The 23,507-nt window shown below is 42.3% G+C and overlaps 1 protein-coding gene across 7 annotated transcripts in view; it reads left to right on the top strand.

Moving 5' to 3' along the window:
- Positions 1–23,507, top strand: part of LOC127419946 (extracellular sulfatase Sulf-2-like) — a 292,694-nt gene that overhangs the window by 228,434 nt on the left and 40,753 nt on the right. For all 7 annotated transcript variants that reach the window (XM_051661796.1, XM_051661795.1, XM_051661799.1 and 4 more), the window contains 3 exons: positions 1,754–1,993; positions 7,512–7,663; positions 8,620–8,789. In XM_051661796.1, the coding sequence (XP_051517756.1) occupies positions 1,754–1,993; positions 7,512–7,663; positions 8,620–8,789 (562 nt within the window). The remainder of the gene's footprint in view (positions 1–1,753; positions 1,994–7,511; positions 7,664–8,619; positions 8,790–23,507) is intronic.

Genomic DNA, 23,507 nt, shown 5'->3' with positions numbered 1-23,507 from the left:
CGGCACAGATGCACTGGCACACAGCTGGCCCCGGGGGCTACGCAAGTATGTGTACTTGCACAGATGCTGTGCAAGGTCAGGGAGGATGAGGAGAAGGTCATCCTAGTAGCACCTTACTGGCCCACCCATATAAAATATTCCTATTGTCTTTTATATCAGTCCTGTGTTGTTAACCTGTCACATTAATTTGGAGCGCGCCACACATGTGCAGCTGATCAGATCAGGAGCGGCATTAAGACAAGTGCTATGAATAATTTTTCTCTTCCTTATTCAGCCTTTGGTGGATTTACAACATATCTAACGTTAGCGTTTGCGATATTTTTAGCAAAATCTCGATCTCTCGATTTAAAAAAAACAAACAAACATTGTGTCAAAACGTGAGTATTGAACTCGTTCACCTGCAGTGAGATCCTGGTAAACTTTATTTTACAATTTTTTTCTTCTGACCAGTCATCAGGAGGATTTGTAAAGATTTGTACCTCTAAAGCTGTACATATGTAAAATTTTCAGAGGATTTGTTTTCAATACGTTCATATTGTACATTTCAGTGTCTGTCTAAACATCTGTGCATACAAAAATTTATGTAGACTGATGTATGGGTATTACCGAATAATCGGTGCCAATAGTTGCTTTTAGGAACTCTTTATTTTTTTCCCTCCATGTTCCTTTTTGGTTGGCGCCAAGGGCATATATTTGGCTTTAAAATTGGGGCAGCATGAAGCATTTACATGTTTCCATTAATCATGATATAAATAATGGGGGGGGGTTGTACTTGCTTGTTTTGATTATGGTTGGGGGGGGGTACCTCCATTTTGATTAGATAATCAAGTGTTCTCAATTGAAGCAAGGGCATACAAAGAAAAATGCGACTATATAGAAACGTGCCTCATCAGCACATGCATCACGTCTAATTTCCACTGCCAGTTGAAATATGTGTAAATGTTACATACAAATACTACTGAGATCATCCTGGTTTGGCAGAGATAATGGTTTATGTCTCTCCTCTTCTCTCCTCTCCTCTGGAGAGCATGTGAATACTGATTTGTGTTGTCCATCCATACTGACCTTAGCATGTAAAGTGCACTGAGTTTGTTTTTTGTTTTTTTTGGTTTTTTTTCATGTACTGTAGGTTTATGTTGACCTTTCTGAATGAATCTGTAGAGGTGTGGCAATCCTGTCTGCAAAGGCCATATTGAACCAGATTTCCTGTCCCCAGTCATATCAGTTCTGCCCATCTGGCTGTAGTGTGTGTATGTGTATTTGAGAAAGGGAAAATTGAAGAAAGACTAAAAGGTGACTGTCAGAGTGAAAACAAAGGGTTTTGCAAAGAAAAATTATGTAACCAGACAATAAATGCTCTGAAAAAGTACTGCGCCATGAGTATTTAAATGAACAGTTCACCCAAAAATGAAAATGCTGTAAATTCTGACAATGGCAGTTTATAGTGACCCACTTTAAAGCTTTAAAAAAGCACCCAAAAGTATCATAAAAGTAGTTTTTGTGGTTTGAGCATCATATTGCAAGTTTTCTGACAGCATACGACCCAAAATTTAAATGCAATACAAGTTCTTGCACGATGACCAAGCTCCCACGATGCATTACAAATCACAATGCCACTTTCTAGTATTTCGTGTTAGACAATGAGACAGACCCTAGTTCTCTGGGGCAATTAGTAGAGCATATTTGATGTGACCTTGAGTAATATTTGATATTTTCTCTCTTGTCTCACTCTCTGTCACTCTCTCTCATTTAGGCTCCATGCAGGTCATGAATAAGACACGGCGGATCATGGAACAGGGTGGAACGCACTTCTCCAACGCCTTTGTCACCACACCTATGTGCTGTCCGTCACGCTCTTCTATGCTGACTGGGAAGTATGCCCACAACCACAACACCTACACTAACAATGAGAACTGCTCCTCGCCCTCCTGGCAGGCCCAACATGAGCCCCGCACCTTTGGAGTTTACCTCAACAACACTGGCTACAGGACAGGTGGAGACCATTCACACACTTGTGCAAATACTATACATATACTTACTAAATCGCCCTATTTTTGTCTAATAACATAGAGTAGCACAGAAAATAGCGTAAGGCTTACAGCAGATTAAAGTAGATTCTAGAACAGTAGAGTAGAGCAGAGAAAGGGGACGTTCACACAAGCTATACATACAAAGACACACTATACTGTAGCATAATGGTGTATAACTCTCCCTAGAAATAACCTGACATGAATGTTGAATTGACCTGTGTTATAAAGAGTTATAAATCATATGTAACATTTCATTGATTGAGCTCTCGTTTCTGTGCTTTGTGAGCTGGTTCATTTGTCAGAGCTTAAAAATGTGTGTCTGTTGTGTTTTTTACTGACTTTTATCAGAGATTTGGTTTGACAAGCCCTTAGGTCACACACTCTCTCAAACTCACTCTCACAGACTCTTGCACGAACATTGACATAATCTGTCTCCAACAGATGATTTTCATCAAACTAAAACCTTCTGGCTGTATTAGATGGTTTTGTGTATTTGATTGTGTATGTGTGTGTGTGTGTGTGTGTATGAGGGCGCGTTCTCTGTTTGTGACAAAGACATCATGCAAAGCTACTATGTGCATGTAAACATACCATGACCAGCTGTGAATTTTCTGCATATATCTCTCTCTCTCAGGCTCTAACTTACACACACACACACTTGGCAGTGAGTCAGGCTTTTAGTGGTAACAGTGATCCATTAGAGCACACTTCCTCTAAGAAAAAGACCAGCCCCTGACCAACATCCCCTCTAATGTAACATTTCCAACAGAAATTTTCTTCCATCTTCACACACCTCCCTGTCCTCTATTTATTTCTGTGTGTGTGTGTGTGTGTGTGTGTGTGTGTGTGTGTGTGTGTGTGTGTGTCTGTGTGTGTTCACTGAGGTCAGTTTTCTATCTATATGCCCATTATATTTTGTCAGATGAACATTTGGTTTAAAGCATTTAGCATATTATAATAAAGTTTACTTAACTCTACTCTACACTGCTCTATTCTATTCTAATGTACTCTGCTCTGTTCTACTCTGCTCTACTGTACTCTGCTCTCCTCTGTTTTCTACTTTATTCTATTTTGTTGTACTATAATTCACTCTATTGTACTCTACTCTATTGTACTATTTGTTTGACTTTTTCACTCTTCTGTACTCTTCCATAATCTGCTCTATTCTGTTCTACTGTATTCTACTGTTTTACTCTGCTCTGCTCTACTCTAGTCTACCATATTCTGTTCTATTCTGCTTTGCTCTACTCTACAGTTGTATTCTGTTCTGTTCTGTTCTATACAGATCTCTGACTATAACTCTGATCTTCTCTCTGATCTTGTTCTACTCTGTTTTACTGTACTATACTCTGCTCTACTGTACTGTACTCTGCTCAGCTCTACTCAGTTCTGTTCTGATCTACTCAACTCTGTTTTACTCTACTCAACTCTGCTCTAATCTACTGTATTCTATTATGCTCTACTGTACTCTGATCAACTCTGATCTACTCTGATCTAAGCTACTCTATTCTGCTGTACTCTGCTCTACTCAATGGTATTCTATTCTGCTCTACTCTACTCTGATCAACTCTGCTATAATATACCCTACTTAGATCTACTCTGATCTATGCTATTCTATTCAACTGTACTCTGCTCTACTCTACTGTATTTTATTCTGTTATGCGCTACTCTTATCTAAGCTACTCAACTCTGATCTACTGTGTTCTATTCTGCTCTACACTAATCTGATCAACTCCGCTCTACTGTAATATACTCTCCTCAACTCTACTCTGGTCTATGCTACTCTGCTCCACTCTACTGTATTCTGTTCTGTTCTTATCTACTCTGATCCACACTACTCTACTGTACTCTGCTCTACCATACTATATTCTATTCTCTTCTGCCATACTGTGATCAACTCTGCTGTACTCTATTATAATTTGCTTTACTCTGATTTAGTCTAGTGTCTTCTTTTCGAATCTATTCTGCACTACTCTGATCTATGCTATTCTATTCTACTGTACTCTGCTCTACTGTATTGTATTCTATTCTGCTCTACTCTGATCTGCTCTACTATACTCAGGGGTATAAAGTAATTTAGTAGAAATACTTAAGTAATATATGTAAGTATAATTTTTTTAGATTTGTACTTTATTCAAGTGTAATTTAAACAGAATACTTGTATTTTTACTTAATTACATTTCCAAAGAAAAGTTTTTACAATTTTATTTAAACTTGAAAATTACTCATTACATTTTTGCAGATCAGTTTCTTTCCTCTTACTGGACTAAAGTCGCCTTTTCACTGCATCCGATAAATGACAGATGACAGATCAGAGGTCAGTCATTTCAAATGGTGTGTCGCACGGTGGCTGTGTTGAGTTCCGACCATCTGCAAAGGCGAAATTTCGGATCTGATTTTAGCTTTGGATACATTGAAATATTTGTGCGACTAAACCATATGTGACTTAATGTGATGTATTCATTCAAAACTATGAGCACGAAGTGAGAAATACTGACGTTTTTTGCCCTAAACTTTATTCTAAATGCCTGCTATTCCTACAGATTGGATAGTTATGAAGTTAAAAATGATCATTCACGTTGCAAATATACATATATATATATATATATAAACAAAAGGCTTTTGTAATTAAATGTGTATATGTCATCTATTTCTACAACTGCCTGCATGTTGAAATCATATCTATGAATTTCTACTCCTCATTTGCTGAATTATTGTTGTTGTTGTTAGGCAACTATTCATTATAATATTAACTATAAAACCAGCAATGATAATGATAATAATAATGATAATAAAAATAATAGAATCTGAGTAAATATGAATTATGAATTTTATTGAATTCATCCATCTGCTCAACAGCAAGGTTTGGTAGGGGCTGAGTGTTCTGACCTTGCAATTCGTGAGTGCCTTCTCCATGCAACGAACACTGCGTGACTGTGGCAATATTTTTGCAAAATCAAATTATGTGGTTCATTACTCATCTCAGTGCAGTTCCGAAGTGAAAAGTCCACTATGTGGCACTAAAACTGAGTTAAATGTTGTCAAATAGATGAGGTTTTTAAGGTTAATACTCTATCAAGGTTTTAATCAACAAAACCTACCTCCCTACCCTAAACCTTAAACCTAAACCTAACCAACAGTGTCAAAAAAGCAAATGTGAGGTGAAAGAAACAACCACGTCATTTTGTGGTGCTTCTATGATACTTTCGCTCACGTGTTGACTCGTGTGCTCTTCAGGACTCGTGCCACGGTCTTTTGTATCACAAGTGCAACACTCTTACAGTTGAGCAACTGTGCAGTTTAATCACACTCTAACAAGCTTGTAAAAGTGTTTATATGTCATAAGACAGCATTGTGTGAGGAATAGTTTGAAAAATTAGTGTTTATTAACTGATAATCTGCCGTTTTACTCGTGATTTGAGTGAAAGGAATAAAAGTAATTGTTGTTTTAGTGCCTCTAATGTTCATTCCACCTGGAAATGGCTGTGTTACATACAACAGGCCACATAAAAACCATTTTGGAAAAATGTAGTTATTGTAACATGATTCTTTGACCAGGTTGCAAATGCCACTGGGGGAGAAATATGACAGTCATTGGAGACAGTACAAAGGCGACTTAACAAACCAATCGAATTTAACAACATCCTCTCTCACACAATCTCCTCTCTTGATTTCATTCTAGCTTGGAAAAAAGTTTTTAATACTTAAGTACAATTTAATGTGAATACTATTTACTTTCAATCAAGTATGTTTTTGGCTAGATACTTCGACTTTAAATTGAGTAAAATTTTCACTAAGTATCCATACATTCACTTTTTACACCTCTGACTATACTGTATTCTGTTCTATTTTATTCTGATCTACTCAGATATGCGCTACTTTATTTTACTGTACTCTGCTCTACTATACTGTATTCTGTTCGATTCATACTGATCTACTCTGATCTACTCTATTAAACTCTATCTAACACTACTCTATTTTACTGTACTGTACTATTCTCTACTATACTGCATTGTGTTCTATTTTATTCTGATATAATCTGCTCTACTCTATTAAACTCTACCTAACACTACTCTACTCTGATCTACTGTGTTCTATTCTGTTCTACTCTTCTCTGATCAACTCTGCTCCACTGTAATATACTCTCCTCAACTCTACTCTGATCTACGCTATTCTACTGTGCTCTATTGTATTCTATTCTGTTCCTCTCTACTCTGATCCACACTACTCTACTGTACTCTGCTCTACCATACTATATTCTATTCTGATCAACTCTGCTGTACTTTTTATAATTTGCTCAACTTTACTCTGATCTAGTCAAGTGTATTCTTTCCTGTTCTATTCTACTCTACTCTTCTCTGATCTACGCTATTCTGTTCTACTGTACTCTGCTCTACTGTACTGTACTCTGCTCTATTCCATTCTGATCTTCTCTGCTTAACTCTATTATACTCTACTCAATGTTACTCTGCTCTGATCTATGCAACTCTGTTCTACTGTACTCTGAATTACTCTATTCCATTCTATTTTGCTCAATTTTACTCTAGTCCACACTACTCTTTTCTGCTGTACTCTACTTTACTATAATACATTCTATTCTATAAAATATTCTATTCTATTTTTATCTACTCTACTCTGATCAAATCTGCTCTTCTTTGTTATGCCCTACTCAACTGTACTCTGATCTATGCTAGTCTATTCTACTGTACTCTGTTCTACTGTATTCTATTCTGTTCTGCTCTTCTCCGATCTACTCAGCTCTACTCTGTTATAATCTTCTCAGCCCTATTCTACTCAGATCTATGCTACTCTGCTGTACTCTACTGTATTCTTTTCTGTTCTATTCTGCTCGTCTACTCTGATCTGTGCTACTCTATTTTACTGTACTCTGCTCTACTGTATTGTGTTCTATTCTGCTGTACTGTATTGTGATGTACACTACTGTACTCTGCTCTACTGTATTGTATAGTATTGTATTCTGCTCTACTGAATTCTGATGTACACTACTCTACTGTACTCTGCTCTACTTTACTGTATTCTGTTCTACTCTATTCTGATATTCTCTGCTCTACTCTAATATACTCTATTCTACTATACTCTGATCTACGCTACTTTATTCTACTGTACACTGCTCTACTCTGTAGTATTCTATTCTATTCTGCTGTGTTCTACTCTGATCTACACTATTCTACTGTACTCTGCTCTTGTCTACTGTATCCTATTCTGCTCTATTTTATTCTGCTCTACTCTGATCCACACTTCTTTACTCTATTATACACAACTCAACTCTGATTTACGCTAATCTGTAGTACTCTACAGTAAAGTAGAAGTCTACTCTATTCTACTCTAGTATACTCTACTGTATTTCAGTGTAAAACCAGTTGGCATAAGCTTTAAACACTGAAATGTTTTAATTGTGTAATTATGTTTAATTATGGCCCTCAATCATAGCTATGCTCTCTTGTGTATGTATTTTCCCAGCATTCTTTGGGAAGTATCTGAACGAGTATAATGGGACATATATTCCTCCGGGCTGGAGAGAGTGGGTCGCCATGGTAAAGAATTCCCGCTTCTACAACTACACCCTCTGCAGGAATGGCGTCCGAGAGAAACATGGCTTTGACTACTCAAAGGTCTGTATGTAAGGTGCTCAATGATGTGGAACCCCCTCTTTTCTTATTGTTTTTCCTTCCTTCAGTTCTTTCCATGTCTCCATCCATTCTAGAGCAGTTTGATTGATAGTCTTGTTAGTCTGATTTATAACAAAGTCCAAACCTTTTCTGTTTGTCTCCCCCACTCTACCAATTCCCCATCCCTCTCTCATTCGCTGTCTCTCAAAACTTAGTGTCAGATGTCAGGGGTCATCGCTGCAATTTTATTTCTTCTTAGATTCCTCTCTTTGTATTTTCTGTTATTTCTCACCATTCATTGCAATGGCTGGCATTCAAGCTCTCTAACAACAGAAAAGTCTGCTTATGAGCAGGCTTACATGGAAACAGCACACGCAGAACTATGCAGAAAGCGCCACATATTTCTGAAAAATTGGAATGGCCATCTTGCACAAAGTCATTTCCTCAACATTTTGAATGATTTTATTATATTTTCAGCAATCGTTGATAGTGTAGTACTCTCAGATCCATTTAAATGGATAATTCAACCAAAAATGAAAATTTTGTCATCATTTACCCTGAGAGAAGCTTGTTCACAGTGGCTCACGTTTAAATCGCAAAAGCAAAAACAGCCAAGTTTTCACATGAACAACGTAAGTTTAAACGTAAGCCATGTGAAAATTCTTCCTCTCGTGTTCTGCAGAAGAAGAAAAGTCGTACAGGTTTGGTATGACATGAGGGTATGTGAAAGACAGAATTTTAAGTTATGGGTAAACTATTCCTTTAACACATTTAACCATGTTTAAATCCATTCTGCAGAATTCTGCATATTTTCCCCAAAAAAATCAGTGCAGAAAATGTGAAAAAAGTCCCAAGATTCTGTCTGGTATTAAAATGTAAACTCGTGAGATCAAATATAATCAATAGATGATGTAATGATCAGATCTAATCAGATCTTAATTTTCCTCTTCTTCTTGTAGGACTACTTGACAGATCTCATAACCAACGACAGCATTAGTTACTTTCGCATGTCTAAGAAGATCTACCCTCACAGACCTGTGCTGATGGTGATCAGTCATGCTGCCCCACATGGCCCAGAGGATTCGGCCCCTCAGTACACCACCGCCTTCCCCAATGCATCACAGCACATGTGAGTTCAAACCAACGTGCTGTTTTCATGTAAAACCGATCTGTGTGTTATGATCAGAACTAATTAAGCAAACATACAAGAGAAGGTGAATGTGTAGAACTTGACAGACATTCCAATCCTGCAGAATTCAGGTTTTCTGAGCAATTCTGTTGGCACATAATCAATAAGTATGATTTTTGTTATAATTGTGTATTCCTAAAGGGAACAAAAATAGAAACACACAGATGTTCACATTCAATCAGTGGTAAAGGAGAAGGACAGCTATAATTTGTGCATAACATTCTCAACTGACATATCTCCCCCATTTCTCTCTTTCTACCACTCAAGTGCTACTCAATAGAGTTGTTAAAATGGAAACTGCTTCAAACTAATGTACAGGCACTCACACTTTTTTCTATCTGTCGTTTTCTCCTGCTCTCTTGCTAATTGCCCTCCAGCTGGTATCAGACCTCTTTTTCCCTTTCTCTCTGTTCATCTCATCTCTCCATTACTGTCCCTCCAGCATGTAAATCCTCCTGTTTCTGTCTCTGCTTTTCCCAGGGTCTGTAATCCCTCTGTCAGAGAAACACTGCCATTCTGCCATTCACACACACACACACAAACTCCTGAATACATGCATGGCAGTGAAATCTCTGCATCCTTTATGCATACACAGCCTCAATTAAATCCTGTCTACACATGATGTTGTTTTAGGTAGCTGGATTTGCCTAACAAAACCTCTGTGATGCCTCTCTCTCTCTCTCTCTCTCTCTCTCTCTCTCTCTCTCTCTCAGTGTTTCTCAAATAATCTCAAAATCTCATTTTATAGTTCTCTGTGTCTACTCTATGTGCGCCCGGCAACCTCATAAATTCAGCCTCTGGATGCACGTTGCTATGTATCCCAGAATCCCCTTGCCAGATGTCCACAGCTCAGATGTTTTTATGATTCGTTCCTTGTCATTAGTCAAATTCACAACACACCGGTACATAATCCAGATTATACAATCAGTGCCTATCAAGCATTCTTAGGACAGAAACATAGTTCATGTAAGTATGCAAATGCTGGTTGCTCAGCAAGATTCTGTTTTGGGGTCTGACCGGCCTAAACAAGAGTCGATCCCCAAAGGATGTCAAAAGAAAACGCTGGGGGGGTTCTTAAAAGTTCACATAATAAGACATTTTAATTCTAAATATGAAGATATGTTTCTATAGCTCTGTTTGAATTTAAGTTGTAATTTGACCACCCCTAAAATGGGTCTTTCAATTTACATTGCATGAGCAGCTCAATTAAATGTGTTTTTATTATTATCATTATTATTATTATTATTATTATTAATTTATTCAGTGCATGGACAGAGCGGAGAACATAATGTAAGTCTCTAATCATTTAACATTTTAAACAGTAAATTACTTCCGTGATTTAGGACGGATTGCTTTCATACCAACTGCAAACTGTACCAGGGTTTACATAAACTGTACCCACGACCACCTTTACAAGCAGACTTGGGTGCAGTCAGAGACTAGTTAGCAGAGATGGGTCACTTCTACTAAAATGAATGGGAGAAATTGAAACGCCCAACGGTCAACGGATGTAGAAAGAAAGTCCCGCCTTACAGATAAAAGAGCCAATCACCTTTTAGATACAAACATTGCTTGTCAATAAACTCGAGAATGCGCATGCACATTAGCTATACAAGTCGGGAATTTTTTTATTTATTTTTTTGGCATTATCTGAGGTACAGAAGCACAATTTATGATTCCAGTGTTGTCAGATTTTATTGCTGATTTTAAATATGTTCTTTGATCATAATCTTGACCAACCGTTTTTTGAGATTTTGGGCGTTCCCTATTCAAGTAGATAGGAACTGCAGTTTCATGACTGCAAATAGCTTCCAGAGAGCATTCCAAAGATAGCAGCCAGTGGACTGACTTGCTAGACAGACTTTGGTGCGGTTTACTGGTGCCTCCACATTAACCAAACAAACCAAACTCTGACATCAAACCTATTCAGGTCTCTAAAGCTCTAGTGTGAAAGCACTAACAGCTGTTCTTGTTCACACACCACAAATGAGCTTTATTGTAGCAAACAAAACCTGTAATGTACAAAGGCCTCTTTGCGCTCTTTCTTTCTCAGATTCAGATTGCTGGCGCTATTTTAAGAGCACTACGAAGTTTTGGTATTTTCCTGCAAGCATTCACTAAGTCTAGGCACATGTGTGTTGGCGAAATCACGCACGCAAAGCTGTTATGGGCTGGGTCAAGTACAATTAACCCTTTTCTAAGCCCCGCCTTCAAAGTGTTTCTGATCAATCCTATCCTAGCAACTGTTGCCATCCGCCATTTCTCTGACAAGCGCTTGCTTTTTTTTCCAATGCGAGTCTATGGGAGTAATGTGTGTTTGAGTAGTTTTATGCTGAATTTTATAGAAATTATCTGAAAAATGTAAACAACGTTGTTGCTGGGTCACTTGTAATAGTGACAGGAGGTACCTAGAGAGGATACACATAGTGTTCCCTATCTGTCACTCACTCGACGTTGGTGTCGATGTAGTGACACTAGGGGTCACTCTTGGGAGCCCGAGACACCTCTGGTCTTTGATAAAAGGCCAATGAAAATTGGCGAGTGGTATTTGCATGCCACTCCCCCGAACATACGGGTATAAAAGGAGCTGGTATGCAACCACTCATTCAGATTTTCTCTTCGGAGCCGAACGGTCATGCTCGCTGAGCTGAATACTACTGTTCATTCACCTGCTGGATCTGACGGCGCATTTCAGCGGCTTCTCCCTCCTCTGCACTGGTGCACTGCAGAGAACGCCCCAGGGCGCTTCGGCAGAAAAACTAGAGAGTATATTTTCTGAAAGAGCATTTAAGAGTATATATATTTCTCTAAAAGAGCGCACACACGGAACGTCTTTTTAAAGACGCGTCTTTTTAAAGATGCTTTTCCGATTGTGTGTTATTCCTGGTTGTGCTCGTTATCTCTCGCCTTCTAACGGTCACGATCACTGTCTTTCGTGTCTGGGCACTGCTCACGCGGAGACAGCGTTCGTGGATGGTCACGTTCTCATTGCGAGAATATGTCCATGGCAACGTTGTGGTCGCGGCTCGCCTTCGTAAGAAAGCGAGCCACCCCAGAGGCTCCTGCCTCGGTCCTTTTACCCACGGGTTTGAGGCCAGCGCGGCTAGCACTGGGGGCAATTTGGGGACCCCAATGGGACCACCTCCGCCGGGTATCCCCCCAGGGACCTCCCATTCCCCAGCACGCTCGTCTGTCCAGATCGGGCTTCTGGGTGAGTCCGCCGGCTCGTCTCACGGCGAGTTCGACCTCTTATTCAGAGCCCGCGAAAGTGATGAGCTCTCGAGCGCAGCATCGGAGAGCGGGCTCGTCCAGTCGGAAGCCTCAGCTGGGCTCCTCCCTTCGGGGTCGATCGCCCAGTCACAGGCTGACGCAGAGATGACGACATGCTTTCCCGGACAGCCGCGAGCGTCGGTTAGAGTGGATTTCACCGCTCTTCCCTGAACCCTCGCGGCTCAGTGATTGGTTCCTGGGCTCGCGGTGCCGCTCAAAGCCACGCCCCACCCCGTTCCTTTCTTCCCAGAAGTGCATGAAGAGCTGACAAGGTCGCGGGAGGCACTTTTTACTGCCCGGTCACGATCTTTTCAGCTTCCCTGCTCTCACTACCCTCGATGGTGGGGCGGCCAAGGGTTATTCGGCAATCCCCCGGTGGATAAAGGCGCTCGTGGTGCACCTATGCCCGCAGAGCACTGCCACCTGGCATGGGTGCCCAAAGCCCCCGTCCAAGGCCTGTAGGTTTACGTCGTCTCTGACGGTCAAAGCCTACGGTGCTGCTGGACAAGCCCCTCCGCCCTGCACGCCATGGCTCTCCTGCAAATCCGCCAAGGCCCTAAAGGAACTGCACGAGGGTAGTTCCGCCCCAGGATTGATACAGGAACTGCGCTCGGCGACCGACCTCGCTCTCCGAGTGACGGAGGTCACGGCGCGGTCTCTCGGGCGGACGATGGCCACACTAGTGGTCCAGGAGCGCCACCTTTGGCTCAACCTGGTCGAGATGGGTGAGGCCGACAGGACACGATTCCTTGCTGCCCCCATTTCCCAGGTGGGCCTATTCGGCGACACTGTCGAGGACTTTGCCCAGCAGTTCTCGATGGTAGAGCAGTAGATGGATGCTAGCCGGCTTATCCTACCCCAGCGTGGCTCAAGATCCCGCACCCCATTTACTCATTGCCGAGGGTGTCCCCCTGCGGTGACTGCACCGGCTCCGCCGCAGCCCGCCCCTTCGGCCTGGCCCCGGCGTGGAGCCCACCGCAGGAAGCAGACGCCACCCGTCTCGCAGCTGCCCAGAACCCGTGAGAGGCTTCAAAGCGCCCTTGAGACGGGAGACCCAGTGACAACGAAACCCGCTGCTCTGGAGCTTGTAAGCAGATCTTCATCTTTTTGTTACCTTTTGCATTTAATTGCGCTGCATGCCCAAGTGGCTACAGTACTCAAGAGCTCAGCAAGAGTGGTTTCCTTGTTCCCTGGGTCACATATCCGGTGTGTACGGCTGGCATCACGACCACCGCCCACCACTCCATTTGGCAGGTTGGCGCTCCAGCGGCGGTCTCCCGCCCTGAGCACCCAGCTGTGGCACAAATCCACCCCCGATGTGACAGTCTCCATGGGTCACGAGGACAGGCCTCTTCCTCCCCCGTCCCAGGCTGTTCCGGGGGTGGTCACAAGAAGCCAGGTAAGTGCTTCGATGTCCTCGGACTCAGCACGGCCACGATGTGGTGTGGCACCTCGAGCTCCGCCCCGCCGCGAGGCCCCACCTGCCGGTACATGCCCTCCTATGGAAGGACGCGATAGAACCTGTCCCTCCAGTCGAGATGAAGAAGGGGTTTTACAGCCCCTACTTCATTGTACTGAAAAAGGCAGTGGGTTGCGGCCAATCTTGGACCTGCGAGTACTGAACCGGGCTTTACACAGACTCCCGTTCAAGATGCTGATGCAAAGACACATTCTAGCGAGCGTCCAGCATCAAGATTTGTTCGCGGCGGTAGACCCGAAGGATGCGTACTTTCACATCTCGATCCTTCCTCGACACAGACCCTTCCTGCGGTTCGCGTTCGAGGGTCAGGCGTATCAGTACAAAGTCCTCCCTTTCGGCCTGTCCCTGTCTCCTCGCGTCTTTACGAAGATCGCAGAGGCTGCCCTTGCCCCGTTAAGGGAGGTGGGCATTCGCATTCTCAACTATCTCGACGACTGGCTAATCTTAGCTCACTCTCGTGACCTGTTATGCGCACACAGGGACCTGGTGCTCTCACACCTCAGACGACTAGGGCTTCGGGTCAGCTGGGAAAAGAGCAAGCTCCTCCCGGTTCAGAGCATCTCTTTTCTCAGTTGGAGTTGGACTCAGTCTCCTTGACGGCGCACCTTACGAACGAGCGCACCCAGTCAGTGCTGGCCTGTTTGAAGGCGTTCAAACAGAAAACAGCGGTTCCACTGAAACTTTTTCAGAGGCTCCTGGGGCATATGGCATCCTCGGCGGTGGCCACCCCGCTCGGGTTGATGCATATGAGGCCGCTTCAGCACTGGCTCCAGACTCGAGTCCCGAGATGGGTATGGCACCACGGGACACACCGCGTGGCCATTACATCGGTCCGTCACTGTCTTTTCAGCCCTTGGACCGACCTCTCGTTTCTACGAGCAGGTGTTCCCCTAGAACTGGTCTCCAGGCGCGTTGTGGTCACGACAGACGCCTCCAAAACGGGCTGGGGCACTGTTGGCAACGGGCACGCAGCCGCCGGCCTCTGGACGGGTCCACGGCTGCGTTGGCACATCAACTGCCTCGAGTTACTGGCAATTCTACTCACCCTGCGGAGGTTCCGGCCATTGATCCAGGGCAAGCACGTGCTAGTTCGGACAGACAGCATGGCAGCGGTAGCATATGTCAACCGCCAAGGCAGTCTGCACTCCCGCTGTATGTCACAACTCGCCCGCTGTCTCCTCCAACGGAGTTAGCAGCACCAAGTCGCTGCAAGCCACTCACATCCAGGGCAACCTCAACACTTTGGCGGATGCGCCGTAACAACAGGTTACCCTCAAGGGAGAGTGGAGACTCCACCTTCAGGTGGTCCAGCTGATTTGGAGTCGATTTGGTCAGGCACAGGTGCACCTGTTCGCCTCCCAAGAATCCTCCCACTGCCCGCTCTGGCACGCCCTCACCGAGGCCTTCCTCGGCATAGACGTGCTGGCACACAGCTGGTCCCCTGGCATTCGCAAATATGCGTTTTCCCCCAGTGAGCCTGCTCGCACAGACCCTGTGCAAGGTCAGGGAGGACGAGGAGAAGGTCGTCCTGGTAAGCACCCTACTGGCCCGCCCAGACGTGGTGCTCGGACCTCACGCTCCTCGTGACAGCTCCCCCCGGGGAAATTCCCCTGAGGAAGGACCTTCTTTCTCAGGGAAGGGGCACCATCCGGCACCCGCGCCCAGACCTCTGGAATCTCCATGTCTGGCACCTGCGGTGGTAGACACGTTCACTCAGGCTAGGGCTCCCTCTACGAGGCACCTGTATGCCTTTAAGTGGCGTCTGTTCGCTAAGTGGTATTCTTCCCATCAGGAAGACCCCCAGAGGTGCGCAGTCAGATCAGTGCTTTCCTTCCTGCAAGAGAGGTTGGAAGGGAGGCTGTCCCCTTCCACTTTGAAGGTGTACGTTGCTGCGATAGCAGCACACCATGACGCAGTCGACGGTAAGTCCTTAGGGAAGCATGATCTGATCATCAGGTTCCTAAGAGGCACCAGGAGGCTGAATCCCTCCAGGCCGCGCCTTGTTCCCTCATCGGACCTCTGTAGTTTTTCAGGGTCTACAGAGAGCCCCCTTTGAGCTTTGCAGTCAGCCGGGCTTAAGGCACTCTCCTTGAAGACTGCCCTCCTGACTGCGCTCACTTCCATCAAGAGGGTAGGTGACCTGCAAGCATTCTCTGTCAGCGAAACGTGCCTGGAGTTCGGTCCGGGCTATTCTCACGTGATCCTGAGACCCCCGACCGGGCTATGTGCCCAAGGTTCCCACCACTCCTTTTAGGGACCAGGTGGTGAATCTGCAAGCACTGCCCCAGGAGGAGTCAGACCCAGCCCTGTCGTTGCTGTGTCCGGTGCGCACTTTACGCATCTATTTGGATCGCACGCAGAGCTTTAGAATCTCTGAGCAGCTCTTTGTCTGCTTTGGTGCACAGCGGAAAGGAAGCGCTGTCTCCAAGCAGAGGATCGCCCACTGGCTCATTGATGCCATAACTATGGCATATCTCGCCCAAAACATGCCGCCCCCGGTAGGGCTACGAGCCCATTCTACCCGTGGTGTAGCGGCTTCTTGGGCCCTGGCCAGAGGTGCCTCTCTAACAGACATTTGCAGAGCAGAGGGCTGGGCAACACCCAACACCTTTGCAAGGTTCTACAACCTCCAGGTGGAACCGGTTTCGTCCCAGGTAGTGGCACGCAACACAAGCGGATAAGCCCGGGATAGCCGGCGGGGTGTATTGCTTGCACATAGTGCCTTCCACCTCCTTTTGAGCTGAAGACGTGTGCTGTTAATTCCCAGTAGTGTTCACAAAATTGTTCCCTGGTTGACTTCCTCTGAGCCCTGTGGCAGTCGAGTTTTCGGAGAGACTCGCTGCCGGCCCAGTACACGTGCTAACTAAGAGCCCGGTTCTGGGGTAGGTGCTCCGCATGTGGCGGTTCCCTGTAAGGCTAACCCCATGCGATCTATATCTTCCGCTAGTTCGTTTCCCTACTGGCAAACTGCGTCTTCCTTGGGCAGAGCCCCTCAGTCTCCATGTTGTAGTAACTCCTCCCCCATTGGACAGGATCTACCTTGAAGGCTCTCCACATGGTTGGAAAGACCATGTGATGTATTCTTCCACTTAAATATCCCCCCCCCCCTCTCTTGGGGCGAGGTGTGGTCTCCGCGGTGTCCTCCCCTTGGGAGGGACACCCCCCGACTAGACCTGGCGGCCCAGTCGGATAATCCCCCTTCTTTTTTAGGGAGTGGAAAAAGAGAAGGGGAAAGAGGCCACGACTGGGTTAAGCCTGTCTCTATCTCTGGGTAGTCGACTTGTCCCCAAAAAGGGCCGTTCGACACTCATAACTGTGTTGGGGGAGGTTACGTGTCGACCTGGTGCGCGGGCTATGAGGCACACAGCAAGTCTGCCCACCACACACCGCCAGTTCACGTAACACAGTTCAGCCTTGTGGCGTTTTGTATAGGGACCCCTAGTGTCACTACATCGACACCAACGTTGAGTGAGTGACAGATAGGGAACGTCATGGTTACTGGTGTAACCTCCGTTCCCTGATGGAGGGAACGAGACGTTGGTCCCTCCTGCCACAATGCTGAACTACCCGCTGTAGTGGCCGGACCTTATATCGGCTCCTCAGCATAAAACCTGAATGAGTGGTTGCATACCAGCTCCTTTTATACCCGTATGTTCGGGGGAGTGGCATGCAAATACCACTCGCCAATTTTCTTTGGCCTTTTATCAAAGACCAGAGGTGTCTCGGGCTCCCAAGAGTGACCCCTAGTGTCACTACATCGACACCAACGTCTCGTTCCCTCCATCAGGGAACGGAGGTTACACCAGTAACCATGACGTTTTATCTTTCTTTTTTTAAATCTTTTAATAAACCTCGAGAAGAGCATGCTTTAGATTCAACTGTGTCAGCCCTCATTCCCAAATGAACATGTATAACATCAGCAAGGACACCTACTGCATTTGCTCCTAGGTAAATTAAAGCTAATAACTTAACGTTAATTCATTTACGTATTGATTCGTGTCAGAATAAAGGCGATAGTAAATTAAGAGTTCACAGCATCAAAATGAGTATGTTATGAGATGTTATGAGCAGTTCTGTTTACTTACACTAATGCTATCAGGTGTGTAATCACCATCAAATGATGCTTTTCTCTTTTCGAGTGAAAATCATTTGCCTCAATTTTGTTTCACAGTCTCCACAGTTTTCAATCAAATTACTGTGTTTAACAATTTGTCCTTTTACAAAAAACATCAGATACATATGCTTTAAAATGTCACTTCATTCCAGCCCACACAAGAATATTATCAATTCTATTTATGAGACTATTTTGCCAAAAAACTGACAGTTCACTGCAATCTTCTTATTCATTATTATGAGAAGTTCCGCAAAGCTTGTCAGAGTGAGCAAAGGTAACCAAGGGGGGTGGAGCTTAGCGAAGGGACAAATTAATTCGGAGGTTTTTCTCTGGTTATTGCACCCGCCGTCTGAGTCCTAATATATATACCATTTCCAGTCAAGCACTGATAACGTTCATGAGAAGTTAGTAGTGTAAATGGGCTGTATACAATAAATTAGAAGAATAGAAATATGGACATATTGTTCATTTGCGCATTAACTGCATCCTTGTTGGAAGGCATTGTGTGAATTACCTGAATTTATGTATACATTTTTCTTAAAATCTGGTTTGATATTCATCTAAGTCATAATAATGAACAAACACAATCTGTTTTAAATAACACAGAAATTATTGTATTGTTCTTATACATATTGAATACATCATTCAAACATTCACAGTGTAGGTTGTAAAAAGTATGTGAACCCCTAGGCTAATGATGTCAGCAAAAGCTAATTAGAGTTGGCAAACTTGGCATCTAATTAATGAAATGAGATTGGAGGTGTGGGTTAAAGCTACTTTGACTTATAAAAAGCACTAAAACATTTTGAGTTTGCTATTCACAAGAAACATCTTCTGACGTGGACCATGCCTCGCAAAAAAGAGATCATAGAAGACCTACGATCAAGAATTGTTGCTTTGTATTAAGCCAAAAGGGTTACAAAGTTATCTCGAAGAGCTGTCCACAGTTAGACAAATTATCTATAAATGGAGATGATTTAGTACTGTGGCTACTCTCCCTAGAAGTGGCCATCCAGCCAAGATGATCAAAGGGCACACCGCAGAATGCTCAATGAGGTAAAAAAAGAACCCTACAGTGACAGCTTAAGACTTGAAGGAATTATTGGAACTGGTTAACATGAGTCTACTATACAGAAAACATTAAACAGGCATGGTGTCCATGACAGGACACCACGAAGGAAGCTGTTGCTTTCCAAAAAAAAAAAAATAAATACTGCATGCCTAATGTTTGCCAAAGACCACCTGGACACTCCACAACGCTACTGGGAAAATATTTTGTGGACTGATGAACCTAAGGTTGAATTGTTTCGGAAGAACACGCAGCAATATATATGGCTTAAAAAGGGCACCGAATACAAACATGAAAACATCATCCCAACCATGAAGTACGGTGGACGGGGCATCATGTTTTGGGACTGCTTTGCTGCTTCAGGACCTGAACTGCTTGCCATCATCATGGAAAAAATTATTTCCCAAGTTTACTAAGACATCCAAAAGGATAATGTCACAAAACTATTGGAAAACCACTAGTGCAGTCACAAAAATAGAGCCCTGTGTCTCTAAGTAAAAAAACACATTAACATCAGCTCTCATATATCTTGCATTTGAGCGATAGAAAGAAATACAGACAGAGATACTGGAGATATACTGGATATATTGCTGTTTGTCTCTTTGAAAAGTTGAGGCATAAGAAATGAAATCAGACATTTAAGGGACAGAATGGTCACACATATACACTATTTCTCTAAGACAATTTGATGACAGAGAGCCCCAAAATAGATTACTAGATCATTTATTTTATGATTTGTTGATGGAAAGCTCTTCAGATATAATGTGTGTGATAAGATTTTTGGGGATGTTTTCATTTAACAGGCGTTTCATCCACAGTTGCAGTAGATAAAACGGAAGATGCAAACCTGCCCACTTTATGGCTTACATAAAACATCCATCATTCTTTCAAAGTTACAGTTTAAGCCAGCATTTGTGTCTAGAATTCACAGTGTATATTTGTTTGAACTCTTTTTCACCAATAAAAACAAAAAGCCTTGCACCGTTTTGCTAATCCAGACTCTTTTGCACTTGGGTATAAATACACAATTAATGATTCTCTCACATCCTTGTCTGTTACATTAACACCTGTCTTATTGTACCTTAATTGCAGTAAATTGTGTCATTTTTCCCCAGCAATAAAAACCTGCACTCCACACACACACACATACACTTATATGCAAAAGATGGTTTCCTACAGAATTCTGCTTTTGAAGAAAGACAGGATTTTAATCTTTTAATGATTAAATTTTTTGTTTTATATTTTATTAAAGTTCAAATCTAGTTTATTAAAAAAAAAAAAAAAAAAAATTTTTACAAATGTGTATATTTAACTACACATCATATGAACAACAAGTTTTATGATACTTTAATGATCTTTAATTGCACAAACAATTTTTAATTACACAAATGTAATGATCTTTAATTACACTAAACAACAGTTTGGAGGCACACTATAAGACACCATGTGTAACATGATATATTTCGTGAACTGAATGTATTACATGACATGCAATGCAACATTCATGACAAAATGTAGTTTCACTTTACTGCATTTTGTAAAAAATACTAAAATACAAAAGCCAGTTGCATTTAGATTTAGTCAACGAAAATGTAAGGTCAACACTTCCTTCCGTGCACAAAATTCTAAACCAAATCATGATTTCATGCAAAAATTATTTCCATTTCAAGTTCATTCCATTTCGTGGACATAAGGGTGAATGTACTTTTCATTTCGTGGATAAGAGAAAACACCTTTCATAATGAAAATGCACCCAGCATGTCACTAAATGTTACTTCCGTGAATGAAATATGTATTTTGTTCCACAAAAGGGGTTTACTGGATCACAAAATTATTTTCATCCCCAAAATGTTTTTTGTACATTCAATTTCGTGACTCAGTATGTCATAAAATGCATTGTGTATAAGAAATGCTCATTATGTGGAGGAGATCATGAAATGGTTGTTCTAGTTTAATTCTTTTGATTTCAATGTAATGTCAGCACTTTGTTCTGTGCACAAAAACAGAGTTAGAATTTTGTGCACGGAACAAAGTGCTGACTTTACATTGAAATTGATAAATGCTACTGGCTTTTGGCTTTCTGTGTACGAAATGCAGTAAAGTGAAAACTGTATTTTATCGTGCTGCATTTCGTGTCACGTAATTCATTCAGTCCACATAAGTAAGTCTTTTTGTGTGATTAATCAAAGAAATTGGCTCATATGTGTCATTCTTTTGTGAATCTGACAACACTAGTCATGCTGCATGTTTGTTTTTGAGTGCAGTCAGCGAACACGACACAATAGAAAGGGGTGTTGTTTTGCAGTTATTTCTCTTTGTATCTCATCACAATTCAGACTACAAGCCCACAACTCGATAATTTCTTTTGCTGAAAAGCAGTGCAGAAAACATTGTGTCTTACTCCCCTGTTCTCAGTGGAGAATCCCGCTGAATTCCTGCATCCTGTTCTAATGCTCCATGAAGAATTCCAGAGACCGTCCTCATTCTTTCAGTTGAGTCCACTGCAAACCAACCGGCACCTTCCCTAATGGCCTCCTGCTAGTCCTGATCTTCTCTGCTCCTTGTCCTTGTACAGTGCTGTATTTCATTAACCCCTCGTTGCCCCTCGGGCTGGCACAGGACCACTGAGAGACATTGTCCAAATCCTCACGGATATTCAGGAAAGCTTGTACTTGCTTGCCAAACGCTATTGTTCAGTGGGAAAATCCCTGTTCCCATTGGCGCATGATCCCACTGCACCTGTTTCATTTTTGTCACTCTTGTCATGGAGGGAATAATGGGGGAAAAAATACAATATGAACAGAGAAATAGAGACAGAGAGGGAAAGGGTGAAAGACAGTTCTGAGAGGATTTAAAGGATATTATGTAGCCAAATGGACTACTTAGTGCAGCTTTTCTACTTATGCATTTACATTTCAACATATATCAATATACTTACTGTATCAATGAAACAATGACACAAAATAGAGATTAAAAAATACAAGGTGATGCATGCATTCATCAGGTCTCTATGTCCTCCCTCACACATGGAGCATTGCAGTGTTTGAAGCATGTAGTTGTTTCATTCAAAGAGTGCTTGCACTGACACCATTTACTAGTCTCCTTCAAACTTCTGTAATTTGCGGTTCAAGCTGATTTGTGGTTAAATATCTGCAACAGTCCTTCGCTTGAGGAGAAACGGTAACATGCACTTGGAGTGCCATTGCTTTCTCAGATCAACTTGGGCTGAATTAAAGCTCTGAAAACTGTTCTTCCACTGAATTTTGAAGACGCTGTACACAATAATGTTTAGAATATTTCTTCTCCTGTCTCTGAAAATATCATTATTTTAAAATCTTTTTCCAAACACTCATTTTAAACAGAGTTTCGGGAACTGGCAACAACGGTACATTGTAAACACATTTAACCCGAAACTAGCGAGCAGCTTTATTTCAAAGTGGAAGTATGTTAGAGGCTCTGTGCTAGTAGTCAATAAAGACAATGAAACACAGAGAGAGAGAGAGAGAGAGAGAGAGAGAGAGAGAGAGATGTTATAAATATGTTATGTCACATGTTATAAATGCTGAATGACACTTATTCAACATTAGTAACCCTTCACTGATATTAAAATCCCTTCTTTTAATCTCATTAGAATCTATTTTTGGTGTATTGTGACATAAATCATGAATTAAGACATTTGTACGTATGAATAAGTTTATTTATTAAACATTTATAGCATGTAAGTTAAAAAGCTCACTATTTGGCAAGTGTTGAATGAAAGTCACCCCATTCAGTTATAACTGAATATCAATGATTTATAATGCACTTTTAAATGAATTATCAGTTATTAATGAACCCCTTTATAAACCCTTAACATATGGAACATTTATGTTAAAGGGTTAGTTCACCCAAAAATGAAAATTCTCTCATGATTTACTTACCTTTAACCATCCCAGATGTGTATGACATTCCTTTTTAAGCAGAACCGAAGTTAAGATTTTTATAAGCACATTTCAGCTCTTTTTGTCCATACAATGCAAGTGAATGGGTGCCATCAGGCTGCTGGCTGTTTGATGGTCCAAAAGGTATATTTAGGCAGCATAAAAGTAATCCACACGACTCCAGTCGATCAATTAATGCCTTTTGATGCAAACCGATAGGTTAGTGTAAGAAACAAATTGATAATTAAAATGGTTTGAACTTTAAATCGTTGCTTCCTGCCAGCACTTTATTCCTGTGTGAAGTGAAATAACTCTTGCTTGACATTCTTTCCTCTGTTGTATACAAAGCGTGCTCTTCCGACTTCTCGTGTGAATGTGCCATTGCGCTTACGTCACTGATGCGTCGACTGCTGGCAGGAAGCGATTTTTTACAGTTAATTAAGTTTAAATTGTCTATTTAGTTTTAACACAAACTTATCAATTTGCTTCAGAATGCATTAATTGATTGACTGGAGTCATGTGGATTACTTTTATGCTGCCTAAATATGCCTTTTGGATCGTCAAATAGCCAGCAGCCTAATGGCACCTGTATACTTCCATTGTATGGACGAAAAGAGCTGAAATGTACTTATAAAAGTCTTCACTTTGGTTCTGCTGAAGAAGGAAAGTCATAAACATCTAGGATGGCTTAAAGGTAAGTAAATTATGAGAGGATTTTCAATTTTGGGTGAACTAACCCTTAAAGTGTTACCAATAACTTCTTGGAATTGATACATATAAAGCAGTGTCACACTAGCAATCGTGT

Source organism: Myxocyprinus asiaticus, chromosome 29 (assembly GCF_019703515.2).
Source record: "Myxocyprinus asiaticus isolate MX2 ecotype Aquarium Trade chromosome 29, UBuf_Myxa_2, whole genome shotgun sequence".
NCBI classification, from domain to species: Eukaryota; Metazoa; Chordata; class Actinopteri; order Cypriniformes; family Catostomidae; genus Myxocyprinus; species Myxocyprinus asiaticus.
The sequence above is the reverse complement of the archived record's forward strand: the minus strand, read 5'-3'. Positions and strand labels throughout refer to the sequence as shown.